The sequence below is a fragment of the Spea bombifrons genome, chromosome 5 (assembly GCF_027358695.1).
Source record: "Spea bombifrons isolate aSpeBom1 chromosome 5, aSpeBom1.2.pri, whole genome shotgun sequence".
NCBI lineage: Eukaryota > Metazoa > Chordata > Amphibia > Anura > Pelobatidae > Spea > Spea bombifrons.
In genome coordinates this window covers 62,318,314-62,343,910 of record NC_071091.1, presented here as the reverse complement: position 1 = coordinate 62,343,910, position 25,597 = coordinate 62,318,314, and the positions used below count along the sequence as shown (strand labels likewise).

At 37.2% G+C, this 25,597-nt stretch overlaps 1 protein-coding gene across 1 annotated transcript in view; it reads left to right on the top strand.

The window, feature by feature from the left end:
• Positions 1-24,375, top strand: part of F13A1 (coagulation factor XIII A chain) — a 32,554-nt gene extending 8,179 nt beyond the window's left edge. The window contains exons 4-15 of the mRNA XM_053468218.1: positions 487-738; positions 1,132-1,250; positions 1,460-1,567; positions 5,546-5,720; positions 5,968-6,106; positions 8,586-8,689; positions 8,993-9,081; positions 10,829-10,982; positions 18,448-18,735; positions 19,927-20,087; positions 22,639-22,775; positions 24,078-24,375. Coding sequence (XP_053324193.1) covers positions 487-738; positions 1,132-1,250; positions 1,460-1,567; positions 5,546-5,720; positions 5,968-6,106; positions 8,586-8,689; positions 8,993-9,081; positions 10,829-10,982; positions 18,448-18,735; positions 19,927-20,087; positions 22,639-22,775; positions 24,078-24,231 — 1,880 coding nt within the window. The 3' untranslated portion in view covers positions 24,232-24,375. The remainder of the gene's footprint in view (positions 1-486; positions 739-1,131; positions 1,251-1,459; positions 1,568-5,545; positions 5,721-5,967; positions 6,107-8,585; positions 8,690-8,992; positions 9,082-10,828; positions 10,983-18,447; positions 18,736-19,926; positions 20,088-22,638; positions 22,776-24,077) is intronic.
• Positions 24,376-25,597: the final 1,222 nt, after the last annotated feature.

Sequence of the window (25,597 nt, the reverse complement as noted above, 5' to 3'; positions counted from 1 at the left end):
ACCAGAAGATGTCCATGAAGATGTTTCCTAATGAGCATTGCCATATCAGTTTCACCCACAGCAACCTATACATGTCACATGTTTCATAGGTTCAGCTACCCCTAAAACCTCTAAAGCTACCTCTAAAACTAAATGAAACATCTCTACTTAATGTATTCCTCCAAGATCCTCCCGTAAACACGGTTACCTTCTTGCTCATGTAGTAACAGAATCTGGGGGAACATGTTCCTAGTTGATGCTAATTGTAGCTGGAGTGCTCAAGGACACCTATTCTACTGGAAGAGAACCTGAATTATGACATAATATAACATACTTTTCAGATTTTCCTTGACTGAATTTCAGAAATTGCAAATATCTCAGTAAAGTAATCAAAGAGTACGGACTTTTTGGCAAACTACAATCCATATGCCATTTGAATTTAGCAGTTTTTTTATCCCTTGAGTTGTCATTCTTATGTATATAACCAATATTTTCTCACATTTTTAGGTCGCTATCCACAGCAAAGCAAGGGCACCTACATACCTATCCCTATAGTGGATGAACTGGAAGTAGGCAAATGGGGAGCAAAAATTATCCACAAAGACTACAACTCTGTCAGCCTGACCATTTTGTCTGCACCGGACTGCATTATTGGCAAATTCCGAATGTATGTTGCTGTACTTACGCCTTCCGGCATTCTGAGGACAAGCAGAAACAAGGAGGCTGACACATATATTCTCTTCAATCCTTGGTGCAAAGGTAGTTTCACTTAGTATATCCTGTGACTGTTCCTGGTTTTATATATGATGTATGATATTCATAGAGACTATGTGTAATCCATGCTGTAACATAAATTGTTTGTAATATTAAAGGTGCTGTTCACTTTAATGAAATGTAGCATTGGGAACATCATTCCTAGTATTGTTAAATGCCCATACCCTTCCCAGAAAAAATCTTTAATCAAACGAAATGTTGCCACGGGCAACAATAGGTTAGTGCTACTGAAACCGAACAAAGCTTCTTAAAAGTTTTTGTGTGATTAAAAATAAATCTGGTAGGGTTCTGACAACAGCTTCATCATGCTAGAATATGCAATTCATGTTCTTCCTTTAACTGTTTTTTTTCTTCTACATTTCTAACTGCATTCATTAGAGGATTCTGTTTATATGGAAGATGAAAGGGAAATAGAAGAGTATGTCATGAATGATGTTGGTGTAATTTTTCATGGAGAAATCAACCGTATTAAGACTAGAAGCTGGGAATACGGACAGGTAAGAATTGCATTTGTTTCTATGTTGTGTACTTCTAGTATTTACATGTAAAAATAAGGCTTGAAATAATGCATTCCCGTTTCCAATGTTCATTTAAGGTACTTGTAGTAAATGCATTTGATGTGTGTGTTATTTTAACTCGACAAGCAATTACATTTATAAATTACACCTAAAATGACTTTTTTGACAATCAGAGCCTTTCTTTCCAGTTTGAAGAACAGATCCTGGATGCTTGCCTTTACATAATGGATCGGGCCGAACTAGATATCTCTGGTCGAGGAAATCCGATCAAAATCAGTCGTGTTGGATCCGCTGTGGTATGTGTCACATGCACATGATTTTTTTAATTGTAAAATCACAGAGAATAATGGCATTAAGTGCAAAAACAGACAAAAAAATTATCCACAAAATGTTTCATAGGGTAGAGCCATATTAAAAATTATTTTAGTACGATTAATGTACTCAGTGATTAAAATATGCATTATGTAGGACCCGCTTGATCTGGGAAGACCCCTTATAATGCACACAAGGAACATTTGGAAAGCAGTCATAGGGTGGATGGTTTATTCAGAATGGGCACCATTGTACCCCTAAAGCATAGAAATAAAGGCGCATTCCTAGTGGGAAAAGCACTCATGACCACCAAGCAGCTTCTCTCAAAGCACTGCGTTGGCAACAAAATTATATATTGTCCATCTTTGTGTTGATGACATAAAAAAACAAGAATATCTAATAAAAACATTAAAATGAGCTTCCAATGAAATTATACCTTCCTGCTTTATTAGTTGTCTACTGAATAATTTTATTATTATATTATTATTTTTGACTTTCTCAACTTGCTTCCTGTTGAAATCTTATAAAACAAATGTTTTTGCGACTTGGCCATGCAAATGGCAACTTAGGCTTGAGAGTTCCCCTTTAATACACTTTGCTGCCAGGAGTGCGTTCTTTAACAAAGAGGCATATTATGATGTCTTTGGACAACTGTGATGGGAAGTGGCAGTCAAATATCCCATGAAGAGCAATAAGTCATTTCTAGTCACTGAATGAACAAATACAAGGCGTTATTGCTTGTGTCATCAAAGGCTAGATAAGCTTTAAGACAGCTCAAGTGAAGCGACAGAGGTTCATTACAGACCTAATTGAGGGTAACAGCTTAACATCGTTTGAAAAAGCATACAAAATGATTTGCCTGCTTAAAATACTAGTAAAAATGGGTTCTAAAAAGTATTATCAGTACCAAAACTTGTAGATCACATAAAACCAGATTATTTAATAACTAATAAAGGTTACAAAATACTGTGCATGCTTATACAATTATTTCTTTGAAGACAAATCAAAATTTAACTCCTTCCAGGCCAAGGGTTTTAGTACCCTATGCCATTTTGACCATATGTTGGTTTAATGATTCCCGTTTTTGTGTTTGTAGTACCCACGCAAATTATAAATCCTTTTTTTTTTTCAGAACAAAAGAGGGCTTTCATTTGAAACCATAGAAACATGCATAAAATGATAACGGTTGGTCCTAGTAATTAAAACATTTATACTTAAATTAAACAATTTTTTATTGCAATTTTGCTTAGAATGTCTTTTACACATTAGGTGCCCTTGATGAACAATGACCCAACATCCCCTTATCATAGACACACCTCATATACTTATTTTTTTATGTTTTAGAGGGCCACATCCCTTAAACGGTACCGTAAAAGGTAGTATTTTTTATATTTTTTTATATTTTAGGCTTAAGGGGTTTGAGAGTAGTGGAGGTTATAATTTTTACAAATAGTGCTAGGGCAATGAGATGTTAGTTAGAGCAGTTGGGCTTTTTTTCTACAGTACTGTGAAAAAATGCTGTAAAGTAAGAATGCTTTTAAAATAGACATGTTAATAGTTTATTTTTTCTACTGTATCTAGTTTTCAGGGTTCTAATAGCGGGATGGGGCCTTACTATAACGTCCAGGAATCTTTGGTCTCCTTTACACTCAAGATGGTTCTTAATAACTTTTACTGTATGTTTGGGGTTGTTGGTCATGGGGCCAGTCAGATGCCTCCCTGTTGATATTGCATGATTGATAAGTATTTTCCTATACGTCTCAGCATTGAGAAGACCATTAATTCTGAGCAAATCCCCCAAACTGCCTTTTGCTACTGCCAGATATTTAATATTTTCTACACCCCAGTTCCTGTTTTTTCTTGATTAGTTAAGTTGTTAGGCCTTGTTTCCATGTTGGAAGTATGGCATTTTGGTTGTAAGTCTTCAATGAAGACCACTTCTGATTAGACTTCCATGAACAGTAGATGATTGTACCAGGGTCCTACTTGTTTTCTCTCAATGCTGAGCTGATGGCTAAATTGTGAAGGAAAGTAAGCATGATGTGTCTTTCATCTGCTGCGCTGCTTCCTTAGCCGACCAATACATCTATGGTCCTCAACATTACCCGTTTATTTGTGCTTCTTCAAAAGTGCTTGGACTGAACATCAGGAAACTCCTATCTGCTTTGAAATTTCTGCCTGGGATAGACCTTGCTGATGCAATATAACTACCTTATGTTTTGTTGCTGTGCTCAGTCTTGCTATGATGTATAACTTTTGACATTAAACTATCTTCCACAATACCACCTTGTTAATGAGTATGGTTGTTCCTTATCATGTTTTATTCCTCCTACACAGCTGTTTGAGTTAATGATTTTATTTCAACCTACATATTAAATTGATGATCATTAGCACCTGTTTAGTATACTTGTTTAATCATACCCTTAACGATATGCATATAAAATCCCTGACTTTGTGCAAAAACAGATGAAGTTTTCAAGGCAAAGGTTGGTCACATCAAATATTTATTTGATTTAGGTTAATCTTCGGGTTCACTTAATATATATATATATATATATATATATATATATATATATATATAGAGTCATGAGTCAGAACAAGAGCCAGTGGTTTTTTTTTATTGATTTCAGCAACAGGGCTTCTTGTCTAGGTAGGTGTGAAATAGGTTGACTATAATATACATGTGAAGATTTACATTTTCTTAAGCACTGTTGAAAATAGAGTAGAATAATTAAGGTACATTTGTACTAGCTTAATTACATTTTAATGAAAGAAATTAGAAATCCTTTAGAAGGGCCAGATTTGCCACCACCTTTCTAAGCCCAATGTGGTGTCTTGGGTTCATGAGATTAAAACCTGTAAATTACTAAACTGTTTTTGTGGATGGCATATGTTTATATACATTTTATGATTTATTTTCTTATGTGCAGAATAGTAAGCTATATTTAGTGAGAATATTCAGGTTTTAATGGGCCTGGCATTCTTCCATATGGATCTACAGATGTGCTAATGAATCAAGCCTACCTAGTCACAAATACCTTCTACCAATACATTAGGAAGGTTAATTGCTCCAATATCATAAGAAACTCATAATTAGCAAACAACATTTCTAGAAGCAAAATTAGCTAGATAATTCACTAGTGTTTAATAGAATGCACCGGCATCATTAAGAAGTAATGGGAAAATGACAGTAGCAGCCCAGTGCCAAGGCTCCTGTGATCCTACAAAGTGTTATGAGTCCTGTCACAGCTAGAAAGTTATGCGTATACTTAGTCTTTATTATTGGTAAACTTATAATAATACTTAAAATAGGTTACTAAATTTTGGAAAATAATAAAAAGGCACAAAATTACAATTACAATCATCCATTCCACATGATAATTGCAAAATAATACTGTGACCTTTGTTGAGCAACTTGCTCAATTTGGTTTGTTTCAATGTTTCTTCTAAAGTCATTTCAAACACCTTTACTTCAAACGCCATTCTTCCTTCTGCTCTGTGTTTTGCATTTTCTTTAACTATATAGTACATTATCAACTAAGTCATCTAAAAGAACAACTGGTAAGTCTCAGAAAAGCGAGGCCTTGCAAAATGAACAGAGGAGTGGTAAATGTCATATTCACACAGTGTTCTTGCATTGACTAAGTATGATTCAAATCTATTATAGACCAGGCTGGTCTATTTTTAATGTGACATGTCTACATGGTCCTTGTAAAAGATAAGTTAGTGGATTCACACATCTTAATGTTGTAATCGAAATATTTTATGAATATTATCACAACAGAATTAAGCATGGCTAGTTTTATGAAATCAAATGGAGGGTTAATTATTAAAAAAGGTTATCGAAAAGTACCTGGTTAACCTCAGGAGATTTGATAGAAAATAAACCATAACTGATCAATCCTGTTATTGAAAAAAGTAAAAAGCCACAATAAATGTTTTCTTTTTATTTTATTATGCAGATAAATGCAAAAGATGATAACGGTGTAATAGCTGGCAGCTGGAATAATGACTATTCGTTGGGAGTGTCTCCATCAGCTTGGACTGGAAGTGTAGACATCTTGTTGGAATATCAGAGCTCTGGGCTACCAGTGAGATATGGACAGTGTTGGGTCTTTGCTGGGGTTTTCAATACATGTAAGTATAAAATTTTATTTTTTTAACAGCAATAGAACATTACAAATAAGATAAGCTTCATATAATTCTTGGAAACATTTTATAATTGCTACGTCAGATGCAGACAGATATTCACTTTATTACATTGTGCCTGATGGGCAAAGAGAAAGCTACAAAGGCTAGCCAGTTCTTGTTCTAGCTATGTTATGTTAATATTACAAAAAATGTTATTATATTATTTATTACTTCATTTTTTTCTTGGTTCTAGTCCTGCGATGCTTAGGGATACCAGCACGGCTTGTTACCAATTATTTCTCGGCCCATGACAATGATGCCAATCTACAGACTGATGTCTACCTAGATGAGGATGGGAAAACTAATACAACACTTACTAAGGATTCAATCTGGTACACGACTTGTTCATTGTACATTATGACTAAACCTGTTTCTTTTTTATATTTTGTATGCGAACATTATTTTGGACTTCCATCTCAGAGGTGCATTTACATTGTCAACAATATCACCTGTGCATTTAGATGTTTACCACAGTGCTTAACTAAAGAGTAATGAATGTGTAAGAGCTGATTTCAAGTATGTATCTGTTTTTCAAGTCCAACTTACAGAGTGGTCCACTTATTTGATTCCACAATAGCATGAATCAGTACTCAGAAGCAGGGTGTCCAGGTTGAAGAACCCAGGCAATGAGAATAGAATATATGAAACAAGTTACATTAAAGAAGGAGCAATAATGGAATAGGAGGAAATGTGAAGGAGAAACACGCACAGTACTGAGAAGAAAGGAAGGTACTTTAAAAATGACGCGGAGGCTGCAGAAGAAAGGAAGTGAAGACCTGAAAGGAAAATATGAAAAGAGCAAAATTAAATCATAGTAAGATATACTTTGAAAGTGAGAAAAAAGAGCAGGTACAGAAAACAAGATAAAGGAGAACTAATGGTAGAAGAGAAAGAAGGGAAAATGTTTAAATGTAAACCTGTTGCTACTGAGACCATGTAGATTCATCTACTTCAACATAAAGAGTAAACCAACTTGGCCCTTTCCTCCAGATAGGCCTTATTGGCCTTAGTTATAGTTCAAAGATGTAAACGACTAGATCCGCTTTACGGTTTTTGAGACACCAGGTTTCATACTGTACAACAGCTATTATACTCAGGGTCTGTGGCATATAATTATATTCTGTCTAATGTTAGAAGACTGAGTTTCACTGAAAAAAACACTGTTCTCATACTTATAAAAAATGCAAGATTTGTAGATAGGTTTCTGTGAATACTTCCTTTCGTATGCCAGTGCCTCATTATATCTCTCCATTGACAAGTTTTCCTTGATCCGAGAATTTATGCTTGCTTTGAAATGCCTTGTTAGACAAGCTTTAGATCCTCCCGACTTCTTTCACTTTCTGTTTTTGCCCATTATTAATGAAATGGTCAAAGTTTAACTATGCTGTTTTTTTACTGACATTTTATTGCTGATAAAATTTTACAGATCAGGAATACATAAGTGGGTACTTGAATTAAATCAGTTTCTTCACACTTGGCAGGGTGCACATAATTTAAATAGCAAAATTATCCAGATACTTGTATTGGAATATTGCATGCATTTGAAGTACACTGAATAGAGACATCATGAAGACATTAGGCAAACTCCAGCTACACCTCTGAGTATTTTTTTTCTATTACATAAGTTATGGTGGATAAAGGTGATGGAAAACCCTTCCACTACAATTTAGGGGTATGTAGAAGCATTATTAAACACTCATATAGACACCAGACACGCCAGAAGGCTTGTTGTTCCCTCAGAAATCTCATGGTGCTGCCACAACCACAAGGGATTCTGTTCACATCGGGAATAATAAACAGTCCAAATGGACTGAATGATTATCTGTTGTTAAATTCTATGTTTTTATGTTTCTCCTCATATATCCTATATCACCTTCCTATTTATTCCTCCTCATCCACATTGTCCCATCATAAAGTGTTTACAAAAAGTTATTACCAGGCATCGGGAAGTGTGTAATCTTTTGGAGGAGCGGGCCAAGGTCTATTGGGGCTTGCTCGGCCACTGTGTATGGCTAGCTCTGACTCCTTAGCTTGATCATGCCCCCTTCCTGTCTCCTATAAGTCCTAAAACGTTCCATAGTTTGCAAGTATTTCTTTTACTCTTGTCATATTCCATAATTATGCTTCACAAATTTTAAATTTTTACATATTTTGTGTGTTCTTTATCATATTTATGTACCTAATTAACCAGTTCTCTCTGTTTTTTCTTTCATCTACATTATTTATTTTTCTCCTCCACTTTCTTACTTAGTTTTCCTTTCTACTCAGATATAAATAATCATGGATACTCATAGAAATATTTATAGACTCATCCTGAAGCTTCTGTGAGGTTTCCAACTCAATAGAGCCCAACTCAATTGAGTCAAAAGATGTAGGAAGCCTTCTGTAAATTGAGCTCCCAAGATACTGTAAGTGTCCATTAAAATCCATGAGAATCAACAAGGATACTTCTCGATATCCTGTGAATGGTAAATTCTCAGAGCTCTCCCACTCACTCAAGCACAAATGACTCTATTGATTTAGCTCAGCTGGACCCTAGGTTTAGTGAATGGACTCCACAGTGAAGAGGATGCCATCCACTGGATCTTAAATTACAGATATGTTCTTTGACAACATTGACAATTGACAGTATTTTCAACGAGAGACATTTTTTTTGCCTCATAATAGACATAAAAATTGAAAAAGGTTAAAGGGAACTGACTTTTTTTTACTCTTGCAAGCATAATTTGTGCAATACTTTATTTGTGTGTATGTAGGCAGATGTTTAGAATAGATGGATGTTTGAGACCGTTTTTTTCCTTTTTCACCAAGGAATTATCATTGCTGGAATGAGGCCTGGATGGCAAGGCCTGACCTTCCTGTTGGCTTTGGAGGATGGCAAGTAGTTGATGCAACACCTCAGGAGACTAGTGATGGTAAGTGTTGAGTTCTACTGCTTTCCATGTGTGTGCACTGTACCTGCAGTGGAAATGCATCATGTGTATAAATATAATATAATATATATATATATATATATATATATATATATATATATATATATATATATATATATATAAATATGATTCAATGTTATATTTAAGAGGCCCTTCATTATGTTTGTACTCTTGATTTATTTAGAATGTAGGGATATTGTTTCATGCCATTGCATTCAATGTCCATTGTATATGAAAACTGTATAGAATTAATGTCTTTATATTTAATTTCTTCTCTCTCTGTAGGTATGTTTAGATGTGGTCCTGCATCAGTTCAGGCCATTAAACATGGCCATGTCTGCTTCCAGTTTGATACACCATTCATCTTTAGTGAGGTATGTTGGCTTCATTAGTGAGGTGTTTTTTAAAGCAAGCATAGTTTATGTGTCAACTGTTACTTGTAAGTAATTTAAATTAGCCATGTAAACTAATATTAATGAAACATTATATTTTAAATCTTATTTATGTGACATGAGTCTGTATAGTCTACTCCAAGATCACTGGCTTGGCCTGGCACAAATGGGTAAGAACCTGAAGAGGACCATCATCTAATCCAGCATAAGTGCTATCTCTGGCAGAGGTCTTTGCAATGTCCTTCTTTCATCAGTTTAGATGGCTCTGCAGTTCTGGTTGGGGTCTTGCTTGTCTTAAGCATAATGTGTGGTGTGCTTATCTACCTCTTCTCTATGCATTTCAAAGTATGTTTAATATTCTGTAAATACATAATTAAATATTTTTAAAGTAACTGATACTCACTGCAGATATTCTTCAAGGCCTACCTACAAAGCCCTTTTTATCATTCTATGTCCTTTTCTTTTAAATCATTGTCATAGTTAGGGAGTTACCTGCTGCCCTACCACTGATCTTCTTCTACCACATTTTCCCCACATAATCTGTCTTCTACAATTTGTGCCTGAATGGCATATAAGTTTATCCGTTCCTGAATTTTTCCTAACTAGGCAAGGCAATAAATTGAATCATTAAGAACTTTTAACACCTGTTACCAGCAATAACACCTATTGGCTTCTGCTTTTTTGATTTATTGATTTTGGTTATCCTAAAACATTAAGAATAATTTGGTTTGAAACATTTGTTCTTTGATAATATACCATCCTCTAATAAGACGTTATATATATATATATATATATATATATATACACATGAGGGATGTTCGTTTAAATATATATTTTATATTAAAAGTGTGGAATCTTTTCAAATGTCCCATATATATATATATATATATATATATATATATATATATATATATATATATATATATATATACTCACTGGCCACTGTATTAGGCACACCTGTTCAATTGCTTGAATGTGGCATGGTTGTTGTATTACTCTCCCTGCCCATTTGATTGAGCCGAAAATTCGGGAGGGCATTTTTAATTCAAGAACAAAATGTGTTGCCCGGTACCCCCATTCACTCTCACTCACTTTCTCACACTCTCATACTCTCTAAACGTTTCCTACCTTCCACTAACACATCTTCTTCATCTTCTCTCTTTTATCTCCTCCCTTTTCTTCTATCTTCAATCTGCTACCTTTAATCTTTTATCTTTGTTCGCATCTCCGCATACATAACCCAGTGGGAACTTTCATCAAAACTCAGGGAGAGAGAACGTCACCAAAAGCGCCAGCGTATTGCCCTGTGTTCAAGTTAGGGCAAAATGGTGGCGCTTTCTTTGACATCCTCTATCCCGATTGAAGGATTGTGGAGAGAACATCACTAGAAGAGCCGATTTTGGCGGAAGTTCCCGTCGGTATATGTCCGAGGAAATGCGGATGAACATAGTAGATTGAAGATAACAGAGCTAGATAAAAGCTAAAAGATGAAGAAGAAGTGGTCAGTAGAAAAGGTACATTTTGAGAGAGTGAACAAGAATCAAAGTGTGAGAGTGTGTGTGAGTGTGAATGTCGGAGCTATTCGTGGCTTTGTACAAATTTACCAAAATTCTGTAGATTTGCAATTTGTACAAATCCGAATGCACAAGTCTAATATTTTGAATACAAATCATACAGCTAGTTATGATTAGGAAATGTCATGACATAAATGTTTGTTTTATACTTACAGGTCAACAGCGATATTGTTTACTCCAAAGCAATGAAAGACGGTTCTAAAGTGGTTGAGTATGTAGACAAAACACATGTAGGCCAAAGGATTTTGACTAAAGAAATTGGAGGAAATGGTCCCCAAGACATAACAGACTTATACAAATTCTCTGAAGGTAAATCAGTGTTTCATTACAATTCTGTTTCTCATGCAAATTTCTATAGATGGAAAAACTAAAAAATTAAACCAAGCTCTATTGTAATTACCCACAGAAAAAAAAAAACATTTATACACTGAAATGGTGTCCAGTCCTCCATTCAGTCTAAGTTTGGAGGACTGTTATATACCCATACCTGGGAACTCTCTGGGTTTCACCTGAAGCATCTGGGTAATTTCCTTGTTCCTCTGTCACAGGCTCAATGTCTCCATTTTCTAACTACATACTCTGAGATTACTAAATAGTACTAAAGGGAACAATTCAAGTGTAAGATTCCCAGACACATTTCGTAACAGACAGGGGTGTATCTGTTGGTATCTGCTTAGAAATTATTTTTATGGATCAATGGTATATAAATCACTTTGAGTTGGCTTTGTTGCTTGTTTAGTTATTTTTTCTAATACATCAATATACTGTATATGAGCTAGATTTTCTTTGAAGGCTTATTGGTTAAGTTTACATTTTTATGAACTCATTTTGATACAACATCAAGATTATGTAGGTTACTATATTTATTCAGTGGGGAATGTTTGCATTTGTCGATTCAGAAGGAGCGTAAAAAGAAATCCACAACAAATCAAGGCTTGCATTCCTCCTAAAATCTTCAGGCCAAAGATGGGTACTTTATTTAAGGTTTTTTTAGAGGTGTTGGTAGAAGGTAGTTATGTGAAATTGTTACTTATTTATAACTATTTGCTAAACTAGGGGAAGCCTTTACTGAAAAGATTTTTTTGGACTCATATCTAATAAATGGTCTGATTTTGTGTAAAAGAGGAAAATCAGGGTTACTGCCTAGAACTCTTGGCAGGCCCAATGTACATTCTATATAGCCATAAGCACAAAATGGTCTTCCATGTTCCAAAAAAATCTTAAAAAAACATCTTAAATGTACTTAATAAATCATATTGACTCCCTCCTTCCATTCATTCTCCTTATGCTGTGTAACACGAAGTGAATAAAATTAATATTTTATTAATTAATTAACGTAAAATTTACAGTGTTTTCTTTTTAAGTCATAGAACAGAAATGCGGAATAAATAAACAAAGTCAGCTTTGAAAACTTAGATATTCATGAACAGCAGCTCATACATCCTAAATTGTGAGCCACTTTAGAGATGATACTTTTTATTTTGGCCAATTCCTCCATGACTCATCAATACCCTGCACAATTTTTCGTATGAATAGTAGCTACTACGCCATATGAAATATTTACATAGATACCGTTATTTGGAAATGTGTGCATTTGAAAATCACACACTATGAAGTATTACGTCATTTGACATTTAAAAAAAGTGAACATACAGACGTGCCCCGATTACATTTTAAATATTTATCCCATAAATATTCATTAGGCTGTTAATTTTCTATACCTATGTAATAGGGAATTTATTGCATAAATGTGACACAAATAAATGAAACATGGAGTTTTTGTTGTTTCATTGAAACTTAGATTTTCTGCTCTGTATAACTAAATTAATTTTTAATCATGAATAAATCAAGCATTTTAGTTGAGAGGCTGCTGCGCTGTGACAATCCCTCTGTGCAATCCTGTCAAAACACAGCTGTAATCTTATTATACAAAAAAAATTCTAAAAAAAACCCTAGAGAAAAAGAAGGTAAAACAATTTGTGTGCCGTATTCCAAATAGTTTTATTAAAATTGAAAAGAGGAAATTTGATAAAAGCATAAACAGTCATTTCGGAAGATAGTGAAATAAAGGAAAAGGCATTGGAGAAGTAGTCCAGTAAATAGAAAGCATGTCAGCGATCACCATTAAGGTTTTTCAATATTTAATGGGAGGCCTGTTTGGCCATGCAATCCCTTTGAGATTTGTAGCGGGAGTAGTGTTTGGTTGCTAGGTTACCGGCTCCCGGAGGGATGCTTGTAAGGAAAGGTTGTAAAATGAAAAGCAAGCATCTAACAGAAGAGTAGAGCAACAGGAACGTGGAGAAGAATACCACTCAATCCTTGTTCGTAATGAAGAATGAGACACGTTGCCTATTGATGAGCAACTGCTTAGGAAATATGGAGCAAAACATGTAACATACAAGCAGTATGTGTGGCACGTGTGAAAAGCAACACTATGGGAATCATTCATCAGGCTCAGATATGCCAGTTCCTGTGTAATGATGCAGTCTGGCTCATTGAAAGCTTGTTTACAATAATTACTCTTTACTTATTAAATGGTGAGAATCATAGCAACCAAACACCGAATTACTGAAAAGCAAGACTAGCATTTTAATTAAAGTTCTTAATGTGTTTACTAGCGCTCCTGCACATACCTGCTTCTGTAACGTAGGAGAATATGCATTACAGTTACAGGGGAAGTAGAAAAAAGGGAGTCTTATCTAATATATGTAGAAACAAGCAAGCAATTTCGGTAAAGTACTAAACCAGAAGGGAAGAGACCAATAGTCCCTATTGCCATAATGCTCCACTAGGTATTCCTTTGGGAAATAGCGTGGTTTCACCATTCAAGAAGGTGACGCCTTCAGTTATGTCATTTTTCTCAAATGTTGTATTTCCGCAACATGAAAACAAGTAAAGGGGTGTTATTCAATAAAATATTTAGTGGAGAGTTTTATTATTACTTTCATTTTGGTAGATTTATTTTATGACAAATAAATCATTGAACGCAAATGAACTGGCTTAAGAGTGGTTCGGAGCATTATTATTATTTTTATTTCAATTGGAGCTCAACTCTCATCCTTGCTGGTTGAGTGGTTTCCATAGGAGCAGCAAAGGAAAGAGGGAAAGAGAGAAAAAAAATCAAACTCTAAAAAAAATGGGATCATCAAAATGGTTTGATTAATGAAAAACACAGTGGACCCCATCCAAAATGGACCTGAATGGGGATTTTACTTAATAATAATATTGGCTAAAGTGTTCTTTAAATCGTGTACTTAAACAACAGGACTAGGACTGTATTTGTAACAAATCTTGATACCCAGAATGAGACATTCTCACAATTATCAACAAAAGGAATCATAGCACAATAGCACTGGATATATCTATATATTGCAGCAATACCTGTAGTAGTACTATAGCAGAGCTTCTTTCTGTTTTCTTCTGTATACCATTCTGTTTGACTGCACTGTAATTGGAATCAATGTCTCGTGTCATTGCATGTATTGTTCTTACAACCTTTGTTCGCTAAATAAACCTATCGACAGCATGGCTTTGCAAAGCAGTAGTGGGTTGCTAAAAGTCTAATTAGTCTAATAGGTTTGAATACCATTTTCTGGTATTTAAACAATGCGCCAATAAATGGGTCTCCAAACGTCCCAGTATGATCTGCTGACAGACAAGTCCCCACATTGCAGATCTACATTGTGACTGGTATAATCTGGGTAGGCAGAAACATGGCTTTGTATATACCCTTTGGGGTCTTAAGGTATACAGGTTAGGTACATAGGTCACATAGATATCTCTGCACAAGTAAGAATGACTAATTTACTATATAAACCATTTTCGACCATTTGAATTGTTATAGAAAACCTTTATTGTTGAGATTTAGTGGTTAACAAGTTGAACATAAGGTAACAAATTGTTGAAGGTCAGCTTTGAAGACCCAGATAAACATGAACTAAACAGCAGCTCATAGCTGCTAAATTGCTAGCCACCTGAGATTATTTTGACCAAGTCCTTTACACCAATACCCTGCACAATTTTCACATGAACAGTGGCCACTACACCATGTAAAATATATATATACAATATTAGAGGCCCTGAGCCAGACTGGGGATGGCTACTTTTAAGTTCATTGGCCTCCAAATGAAATAAGTGCGGCCACTGGCTGGATATGCAAGGCCACACTTTGCATTTTTATTCTTATGCAGCGTGCAGCAAGGCATATCCAGCCGGCAGCCGCATACTGCAGCTCTAGGTCTGCCACTGAAGCATTTGATCAGGCGAGTATGAAGTACTGTCGGCCAGTGGCTCACTGGGCATTTGCCTGATGTGCCAGATGGCCAGTCCAGACCTGTAGACACCATTATCCCTTGATATTTAAAAAGTGCTTTCTGACTAGGTCTGAGCCTGATCTCTACAGAACCCCATACACTAACTACTCCTAATCAATCCTGTTTTATGCAACACTTCTCATGTGGTGTAAGGATATTTATAAACTTGGTTTGGGGGTCTTCATTGCAGATAACCATGTTTTCTCCCCTGTCCAATAAGGTAGAGGTTAATTGGATGAAAGTCAATATTTAAAGTACGGACCCAGAAGATACCAGATCAGTTTGAACACTAAAACAAAAGCCCAGCAGCACCTCATACCATGGCAGGCACACACATAATGGTCCACAAAAACATAGAAACAATGAATTTAATGTCAGATAAGAACCATTCCCCCCATCTAGTCTGACCGTTTTTCCTGATGTAAAGACTCAGACCTTCTTCAGCCCTTGGTCATTTCTTTGCTGATAATTTTTATCCTGCAAACCATTTACCATTATATTAGCACTCCTCTGGACTCTCTCCAGGTTGTCATTATGCTTCTGGAAGTAGGGCCTCCAGAACTGTACACAATACTCTAGGTGACCAGAGTTCTGTAAAAAATAATAATATTAATACCAGGGTTTTCTGTCAAATGACTGAAAATCAGGGCCGGACTGGCGATGATGTGGCGGCCCTGGCACTTTAAGGCCAGCAGCCACCTGATGACTTTTCACTGCTGACATCATATTGAAATATTTGTTTGCATTGTAATTGATTTGGAGGCATATTTGATGTGGTTGCTGGCAGCACAGGCTGTGTCTGCTACTCTACTTCATGTTTCCCACATCTTGCTGCTTATTTCTATCCAGATAATTTCCATCCTTCAGATAAAACACACAAAGGGTAAAACAAGAAACAGATTAAATATGCACAAGCCCTGTGGCAGAGTCACAATTGCCAGGACACTCAGTTACAGGTATTGATAAGTCAATTGCTTAGAGTGGCAATGCAGTGATATCCGAAGTAATAATTTGCCCATGTTTGCCAACCCTTGTAAATCCTGAATTCAGGATTAATGCTTGCTATGTCTATTTCTAATACTAGCCATAAACACATGTACAACAGCAAAGAAATTATTGATTAGCCACTAAAACTTATGTCAGAATGGGAGGTGTAATGCTACATTGCAGTTTTAGAGGACAGGAAGAGAACAGTGCATTAAGGCTGAATGACTAACAAAAGCACTACTAGAACATTCGCAGGGTTTCTGCCAGATAAGAAGGGATGTCTTGAAGAGTCCGAAGTCATCAGAAAGCACGCTGGGTCAAAGTATAGGGTATTCAAAACTGATGGGTAGAGTTGAAGAAACAATGTAATAATAAGAGATTAAATGTAAAATGGTGAGACTTTGTTAAGAGCTGTCTAGGTGAGAACTTGGTTTTAAAATTGAAATCTAAAAGACAGACAAAATCTCATACAGTGTAAAACCAGCTTTGGTGTGAGTATTGAGAAGTGTGGCCTAGTCTGATTAGTCTTGCAAAAGCATTCAGCATCTGTTATATCGTGGAGAGGTTGAAGACTGGGTGTTTTGGCTTGAAACAGCAGTTTTAAGAAATATTGATCTCTAGATGCGGGGGAGGGGTTTCTAGATGGGAAAAGAAATAAAGGAATGCACTAAGACCATGCAAGACTAAGAGACTACATATAATAGAAAGAAAGACGTTTGCAGCGGTCAATGCACAAACATGTAATTATGTTATCAATAGAATGGGTACTTGTCACATGATGTGATTAATGGTATTTGGAGCTACCTGAAAAACATATCTTGTATTAAAAAATGTAAAGGAAGCAAGACATATGGTATGCAGCTAGATTCATCTAAATATGTCTCATTACAATATGGAGTCCTAAGTACACTTTGTTTATGCTCAGGGAAATATTCAAATTGCTTGACTATTACTTTACTATAGTGCTGGATAACTGATAGAAGTTCTAAGATCTTAAGTCTAAGAGAGGATGCATGACTGAGGTAGCACCAATGCGACGCCCTCTTTACCCCCCTTCCCGAAATAAATACACAAACACAAAGTAAATAATATAATGCTTTATTATAGTCAACTATGGAAAAATAAGGCCACGGTGCAGTCCGCTTTACGCCTTCCACACCGTGACACAGATATAAATAACTTTATTCATAGTAAAATGAACTTTATTTGTAAACACATATAACATAGTATATAATATAGCAATGCACGTGCCGCACCACCCGACTTACTTATGACACGTGCAAGCCTTAAAACTAACAACTGTAAACCAAATATAAAGGCTACAAATCGTAACCCTAAATTGTAAACAACCGAACCGGCTGGCACAGGCGTAAAACCGTAAAACGTAGAGACCACCGGCGTCCCCTGCACGGCAGCCATTGTCACGGCTAGGATTCACCAAGGCACAAGCCCAAGGAGTGTCCTGCACTTAGGCAGAGGGCCTGTGCACCACGGGTCAAACCACACCTAAGGTGGTTAACCCTTGCGCTATGCCAGCTTGATAACCAACCGCCAAGAAACAGAAAAAGGAGAGGGGTGGGTGGGAGGGAAAGCTTTCCTGGTCAATCGAAAAAGTGACCTAAACGGGGTGGGCTCAGGGCCGTCAATCAACATTGCCCGCCGGCCCCCCTAGCTGACTCAGCAAATTTACTGAAAAACAGGAAAACGGGAGGGGGAGAGGGCTGCCTGTCGTCCCCTCAGTCATGCGCCCTTCTTGCTCCATGCTCTCGCCTGGGGCTTTCTTTAGTGGGGTTAATTGTTCACAAAGCATATGATTCTAAACAAAGGATTTGCATTTTTTTGTTTTCTTGCAAATATGTTATAGTGTTGTAACGCTGTAAAACCATGGTAACCTCTTCTTTCCATGCTCAAATGGGAGTTACATAGATCACTAGGGGCCCTAAGGAGCTGCTCAGTCTGCCTAAGTGGTACCACTATTTGAGCGTATAAAATATCTGATTTGGCTCCCAAAAACAATATTTATATTAAACTAAGACAATATGGGTTATGTATAAAAAGTCCTGCTGAATTACACCATTCTACCGGTCACTATAGTGATAAAACCATTTTCCAAGTTCCAAGTTTTTTTTCTGTTTATACCTAACCCTCTATGTGATTGCTTTATTAAATGACTCATAAAATCTCCCAGATTGGATGCCAGATAGATTTTATTATATACCTGAAGATTTTAAGGTTGTAAGCAGGGCTCTCTCCACCTTATGTATCAGTTTATCTTGGTATTGTATTAAGCGCTACGTAAATTGTTGGCGTTATATTAATAAACGATAACAATAATAGTATGACCATTTTCCATGTTTGGCATTTAATTGTTATCCAACTTATCATGTAGAACACTACATTTGAAAAATAAATGTATAAGTTGTCCTGGAATGAACATGGCCTGATATTTTTTTTGTCTTTTGTCCTTTTAACAGGCACAGAAGAAGAGAGACTAGCTCTCGAGGCTGCCCTAATGTACGGTGTCAAAAAGGAAATCAGAGATGGTGATCAGCTACAGTCTGTGCCCGACGTTGATATGGACTTTCAGACAGATAATTCGGTATTTGGCAGTGACTTCAAAGTCACTTTAGCTTTCATGAACCGGAGCTCAGATCGTTATACAATAACTGCTTTTCTTACTGGACATATTGTTTTTTACACTGGAGTCTTGAAGGCTGAGTTCATGAATAAGAATCTTGAAGTGACTCTGGAGCCTGGATCATGTAAGATTTAATATATATATATCCTACTTTGGTAGAATTCAATATGAAACTGGTTATATATATTGTTAACGTTTAAGTGGCAGAAAAAAAGAAAACAACACATATTTCACTGTAGGGTGACCAGTAACGCTATAAAGGTTCCAGCCTCTAGGGTGACCCTGTGAGTGCTTGTGAGTGTCTTTTTCCCAATCAGCTTATCAATGCCACCCTAACCCCCAAACAGCCTGCCTGTGCCATCTTTGCCCCAGCTTGTCAGTGCCTCCAAACAGCTTATCTGTGCCATCCTTGCCCCCAAACAACTTGTCTATGCCTTCTTTGCCCTTTCTCCCCCAACATACACCCTGGCACACGTATGTAAATGCACTTACACCCCGACATAACTACACACACACTCCCTCTTACACTATTCATGCTAACACACGCTCCATCTCACACCACTTACACATACATGCTCACACGCATACTTACTCATCCAAACTCACACACACTTATACACAGACGTCCATGCTCACACACACTTATAAATAGACATCTATGCTCACATATATATATATATATATATATATATCCATGCTCACAGCCACTTATACATAGACCTTCAAGCTCACACACACTTATACATAGACATCCATGCTCACATACACACTTATATGTAGACCATGCTGATAACTAATGTTTGGAATACATTTCCTCTTTCTCTATGCATAAGGGTGTATTAAGATTTTTACTGGTGCTGCATACTGATCTAAGGACAAGCACTTGATGTAAAAAAAAATAAAAAAAAAAAAGATGAAAATTGTGCTTTTTTCCCTTATTATGTTTACAAACTAAAACAGAAATTGGAAATTGGATTCCATTTTGGAGCAGAAGTAATACTGTAGCTCTCTGCATAATCTTTTTTGACCCCACGCCTCTAATGTAGCCAACAGAGCTTTCAAGTGATTTACATTAAAGTCTATTTATTAACTGAAGATTATGTGATTGAATGCTGAAAAAAGCTATGGACATAGGAGACGAGTGCTTAAATTGAGTATAGTAATCCTTAGCTGACCATTGAGAGTAGAGTGATAGAATTTGTTCAAATTACAATTAAGTTATTTGCAAAAAAAAATGAGTAATATACACTATTTAGTGTTTTCAAATCCCCACTTCAAAATCTAAATTTTGTATTCTCTTTCATTTTTCCATTAGCTAAAACAGTGGACGTTCAAATAAGAGCCAATGAGTACTTAAGCAAACTGGTAGAGCAAGCCTCTCTGCATTTTTTTGTTACGGCTCGTATTAATGAAACAAAGAAGATCCTGGCCCAACAGAAGATTGTGGCATTGAAAGTTCCTGATTTGCGTATCAAGGTCAGAATGATATTTGTGTTTGTACCGCTTCTGTGATAATAAGAATCTCATTTGTATGTAGATGCTCATATGTAAGCTTGACTGTAAAAGCATGTCCATAAGAATAGGAATATGTATGTACACGTATGTACTGTATATATTTGTAACACATATATATATATAGAGAGAGAGATATAGATATATATCCATGCTGTGAGCTTGATGAGTGCAATAGCAACATTCACACACCATTTGCGCAACGTATACAGTGCCATCTTTGTGCCCAAACAGCTTAATAATGCCATCTTTGTGCCAGACAGCTTGGTCCTGCAATTTTTGTTCGCCAAGCAGCTTAACATTCCCAACCATGTCCATGCTTACACACTTTTACATACACATTCATGCTGACACAGACACACATACATTCTCACACACAAATATGTATTTTTGTATACTCTATAAACGTACGTTACGTTCAGGGGAGGTCCGCCTCTGTTGCCACTGCTACGTCACTGCCCGCAAAAGCTTCCGGGCACAACCCATCCCCCCCTCGATTGGAGCTACATCGATAGGCTGTTCTTTTTGCTGGGAAAGTGGCCAGTAATGCAGATAGATTTGTGGAGAAAGAGAGCTGCAGAAACACATGTCTTTTTACACAAAGCCATCCAGAAAGAACTCCCGGGCCCAAGTAAGGGCTTTGGGAGACAGCTTTTTATGCCACCCCCTGTAAAGTGCCAAGATACAGCCCTGGATAGATAAATACTGATACACTTATCAAGGTCATTCTAACTCAGTTAAGCCATTTGGTATTCATGCAGTCAGATCTGAATTGGGCAAACACCCTTTGGGCCACTGGCAGACAGTGCCCCATACCCACTTGATGTGATCAGGTGCTGCAGTGTGTGGCCACCAGCTGGAAATGCATGGCCGCTTGCGACATAAGCATAAAAATGTATGTGTGGCCAGGGGCTGCCGTTATGTCATTGGGCAGCTGCTGGCCTTAAAGTACCTAGGTTCCCTACTCTTTTCATAGGTTTCTTACTCTTTTTCTGGAGTTTGAAAGCAGTAACCAACATGGTCGCTGTGAAATGAGCTGTCAACCTCTCTGTCAGTGCAGGAGTTAAACATAGTGGATGCACTAAATATGTAAGATTGGATTTACAAGGAAATTGATGTGCCTTTTGTATTTACATAGACATGACATATTTATTGCAGCAGCCGCATAATTATACATTTACCACATTAAATCCCCACTGGCAAGCCCAGGCATCTAGAAGTGCTCAGCTGATGGACAGATTTGTCACTGAATAACTTAATAAGGAGAGGGCATTAACAATGATAGTGTTGATACGAGTGTAATGTATCTATTCAGTGGAATGCCGAATCTGAAATTGATGACTAGGACTATTGTAATAATCATGATTGAAGTGATTATTATATTCTTAGCTGCACACAAGAGATTTTTATTAAACACACTGAAATGGTAATAAATTAGATCAACTATAGGAAGGCAGCAACTACAGCAAGGGACCTATTTACCTAAATATGTACAAACACCCAGAACTCAATTGCTGTTTATTTATTAATGCTTTAACACTAGCGTAGTAGTTGGTGTCCACGGTGTGCAGAATGCAGGACAGATAATAATATATATAATAGGGAGAAGTGTGTTGAAGACACAGTATCAGTTGATGTGGTACACAGGCATAGCCCACATTACCCTACACAATGGGTCCAGACATAGCATGTATGTAACACGAACTACCTTTTTTCAGCTATCAGTGCATTTACTGCACGGCAATGGTTAGGTCATTTCCATCATAAAACACAAACTGCTCAAAAGACGATCGAAAGGTGAACTGAAGTGCTGGCGTCATACTGTGTGAATAGGGGACTGGCTGTGCTGCAACTATGTCCTTACTCATGAGTCTTTAAAGTAAATGTCCTTAAAGTAGTGTATGTATGTACTTTTTGTTTTAGACAATTAGTACGTGAGATAGAAGGAGAAATATAGATCAGGACCGTGAGGATGGGAGTAAAGGATATGAAACATTTGGACTGAGGAGAGCAGAGTGTGAAGGCAGATGATGGGGTCACCGTTTAGAGGACTATATAGCCATTCATATGAGTGAGGATCAACTGCTGCATTAGTAGCTAATCTCACAATGGCCGCACATATAAGGTAAAGGTTAGAAATGATGCACAGTAAAGTAGTATTAATGTCTCTGTGTAATAGCTGAAGAAGAGTTCAAATAGATAGTGTATTGGGTGCTTACCCATCATACATGAGGCTTTAGGCTCTGTCTGTAACAATTAAGGGTGAGCAGAATCACGTATTCCTAGTTCTGTTTTGTTCAAGAAAGGATGGGAAAGGACCTGCTTTAGATTATTTCTGAATTGTGTGAAAAAATATAGCATCAAAATAATTCAATATTTAACAAATAGTGGTTTGCAACAATATTGAATGAAGTGTGACGTGACTATGGGTGTACATGTGTGACATAAGCCTCTACATTACATTGGAAGAGAAGTAGAGTTCAAGATTATTTAAACACTGTTACCTCTATTTTAGATTGCTGGAGAGGGAGTTATTGGTAAAGAAATGACAGTGATTGTGGAGTTTACAAATCCATTAAAGAAGAAACTCCAGAATATTACCCTGCGAGTCAGTGGACCAGGCCTCATGAAGACTAAAACTCAAATATTCAGGTGAGGAACACATATACAATTTGATGCTCCATCATTTTAAGAGTTTTGTGAATGATTTATGGGAAATTTTCAGGTAGACTTATAATTGGGTCTTACAAGGATCTCATTAAAAACTCATCAGACTTTCTAGAGCTCAGTACAAAATGCACATTTGCGTCTTTAATGCTAGAAACTCATTTGTGTTTGCCCTGAAGGTTCCAGGAATCACAGCCGTTTACCGGGGGCCTCCCAGGCACCTGCTGATATTTAGGTAGACGGAGTAGTTTTGTGGTGGCCAAGTACAGCCCCCAAAAGGCAGAAAGTAGATAAAAGGTGTGCATGGCCACCACAAAACTACTCCCTCTACCTAAATATCAGCAGGTGCCTAGGAGGCCCCCCGGTAAACGGCTGTGATTCCTGGAACCTGTCTATAGGTATTCCAACTTCATTGACTTAGTTCTTCACCCACCTAATTTCATGACCTGACCAGGAGGGGGGGGGGCCCTGGGAAGCTTCCGTGTATGGTGTGAATTTGTGCGGCTATTGAAGTAGTATACCCTCCTGGGTCTATAGAACTTGTTTCTAGAAACTTCTTTATTAATAAAGATGGTTATAAAAAGGCATTATTGGCCCAGAGGGTTAATCTGAAATCAATGAATACCTATAAAACAACATGCCCGTTTTTACGTAAACAGGCTCTGAGCCATGCATCGCAGCAATGGTTTGCTATCAGTGTGATGTCAAGGAACTTTTCTAAAGTCTTTAACAAGTACTCCTCGCTGAGTCTCTATTCATTTAACACTAAAAACTATTGATTCCGTAGCTCAGCATCTGATTGAAGTTGCCTTATTTAGATAAAGCTGCGGGGCTTCTGAATGCAGGAAAGGAAACAGGGGCTAGCTGCAGTTTATTTAAATAATAATCCTATTTGCATCTAGGTATTCAAGAATGATAAATAACATCTGCCTGGTGATGGCTCAGCACATTACTTGGAAGCATTCATCACCATATTTCCTTCCAGGCAAAAATGATTATTTTGATTTTAATCCTTTTGCATAAAAGCAGCAGATACACAAAGTCTACGAACAATTTATGTAACCATGTATACAATTTACCGAAAGCTATTTAGTGCTTGATATCTGTTGACAAGTGGTGGTGAAAACACAGGGACTAATTGGAGTGAAACAGTGACAGTGTGACGTGGTTCTTTGTTCCCCATGCAACCCACCTCTCTGGTGTCTAGTGAGATTTAGTTGTCAATCATGTGAAATTTTGGTTTACTTGTAACCACTAATTGGTAATGCATCATTCAATCTATTTCAGGGAAGTTCCAACAAATTCAACACTGAGCTGGGAAGAGAAATTTGTACCAAGGCGAGTAGGTCCAAGGAAATTAATTGCCACTCTGGACTGTGACTCCCTCCGACATGTTTATGGAGAACTGGACATAGAGATTCTTAGTGATGGTTCTCTGTGAAGCTGCATTTTCTCTTTAGCCTTTTGTTACCATAGGGGGTTGCAAATATATTCTGCTGCAATCTGCTACAATACTGAAGTATGATTATTTATCAAATTAATTGCTCCTCCTGTAAAACAATACCATACATAAAATATTCATCCCTTGCTTGCGTATATGAATACTACATCCGCTGATTATATTACATTTTAATAGCCAAATAGCCAGATATAATTATTGAGGCTTGTTGCAATACTATTCTCAATTGTATTACATTTATTACATGATGCTTTACATTTATTACAGAGTGTTGCATGGAACTGCCCTCATAAGCAGTAGTTACTAGACTTGGGCGCCGGCCAACTGTTTGTGTTCGTCTTCGTGTTCGTGTGGGGGAAAAAATCTTCATATTCCACAATTATTCACCCCTTCCTTTGGTTTGGGTGAATGTTCGTGTACATTCCTCGTGTTCATTTTTTTGCCGTTTTTTTGTAGTATAATACGGGGTTAACGCGATACGCACTCACAGCTGCTTTGGCGCCAGGATTTTAAAGGTCCATAAAAGCAACTCTATTGGTCGCCGGCAGGGGGCTCCTCTGCCATCAACCAATGAAGTGGTTGATGGCAGACGATCCCGCTGCTGGCGACCAATAGAGTCATTCATTTAGACTTTTAAAATTCTGGTGCTGAATCTCAACCCTGGGAGACCACTGGTCTCCCCGCTCCAGAAGTTAAAGGTCCGTGTGAGTAACTCTATTGGTCGCCGGCAGGGGCCTCCTCCAATTGGTTGATGTCAGAGAAGGCCCCTGCCAGTGACCAATAGAGTTGCTTCCACGACCCTTTAACTCCTGACGGCGAACCTATGGATTTCCACTCCTGGTAACCCCACGATGTTGTGTAACGTAGGCTAAATGGGGAGGGGACCAAGGAGATTAGTAAATGTATATGAACATGAAAATTCTTCGTGTTGTGTGTCTTCGTATATGTCTTGCCGCCGCCGCCACCACCACCATGTTCGTTTCTTCGGTATTCGGGCTGAACAACGAAAACGCACCATTCATGTTAGTTTTCATGTTCGCCCGAATACGAATGCACAAGTCTAGTAGATACTCTATGAGTAACTAGAGAGTTCTAGAACTCTGATCTTTTTAAGAAATACTTTATGCATACTTGGTAAAACAGTCATTAAACAAGCATGAGCAAAACCATGGGAAGGAATATTCAACGTACAGCTATCATTAAGCTCCATAAAGTGACCCTCAAAAAGCAATTCCTATACATATGCCTCACAAATTAATATTCAGAGCCTAGTAGAGATGAGGCTTCCATTGAGAATCCAGCTAAACTTGCTGGTTGCTACCTGGTTAGAACGTTACGAATACTTTGG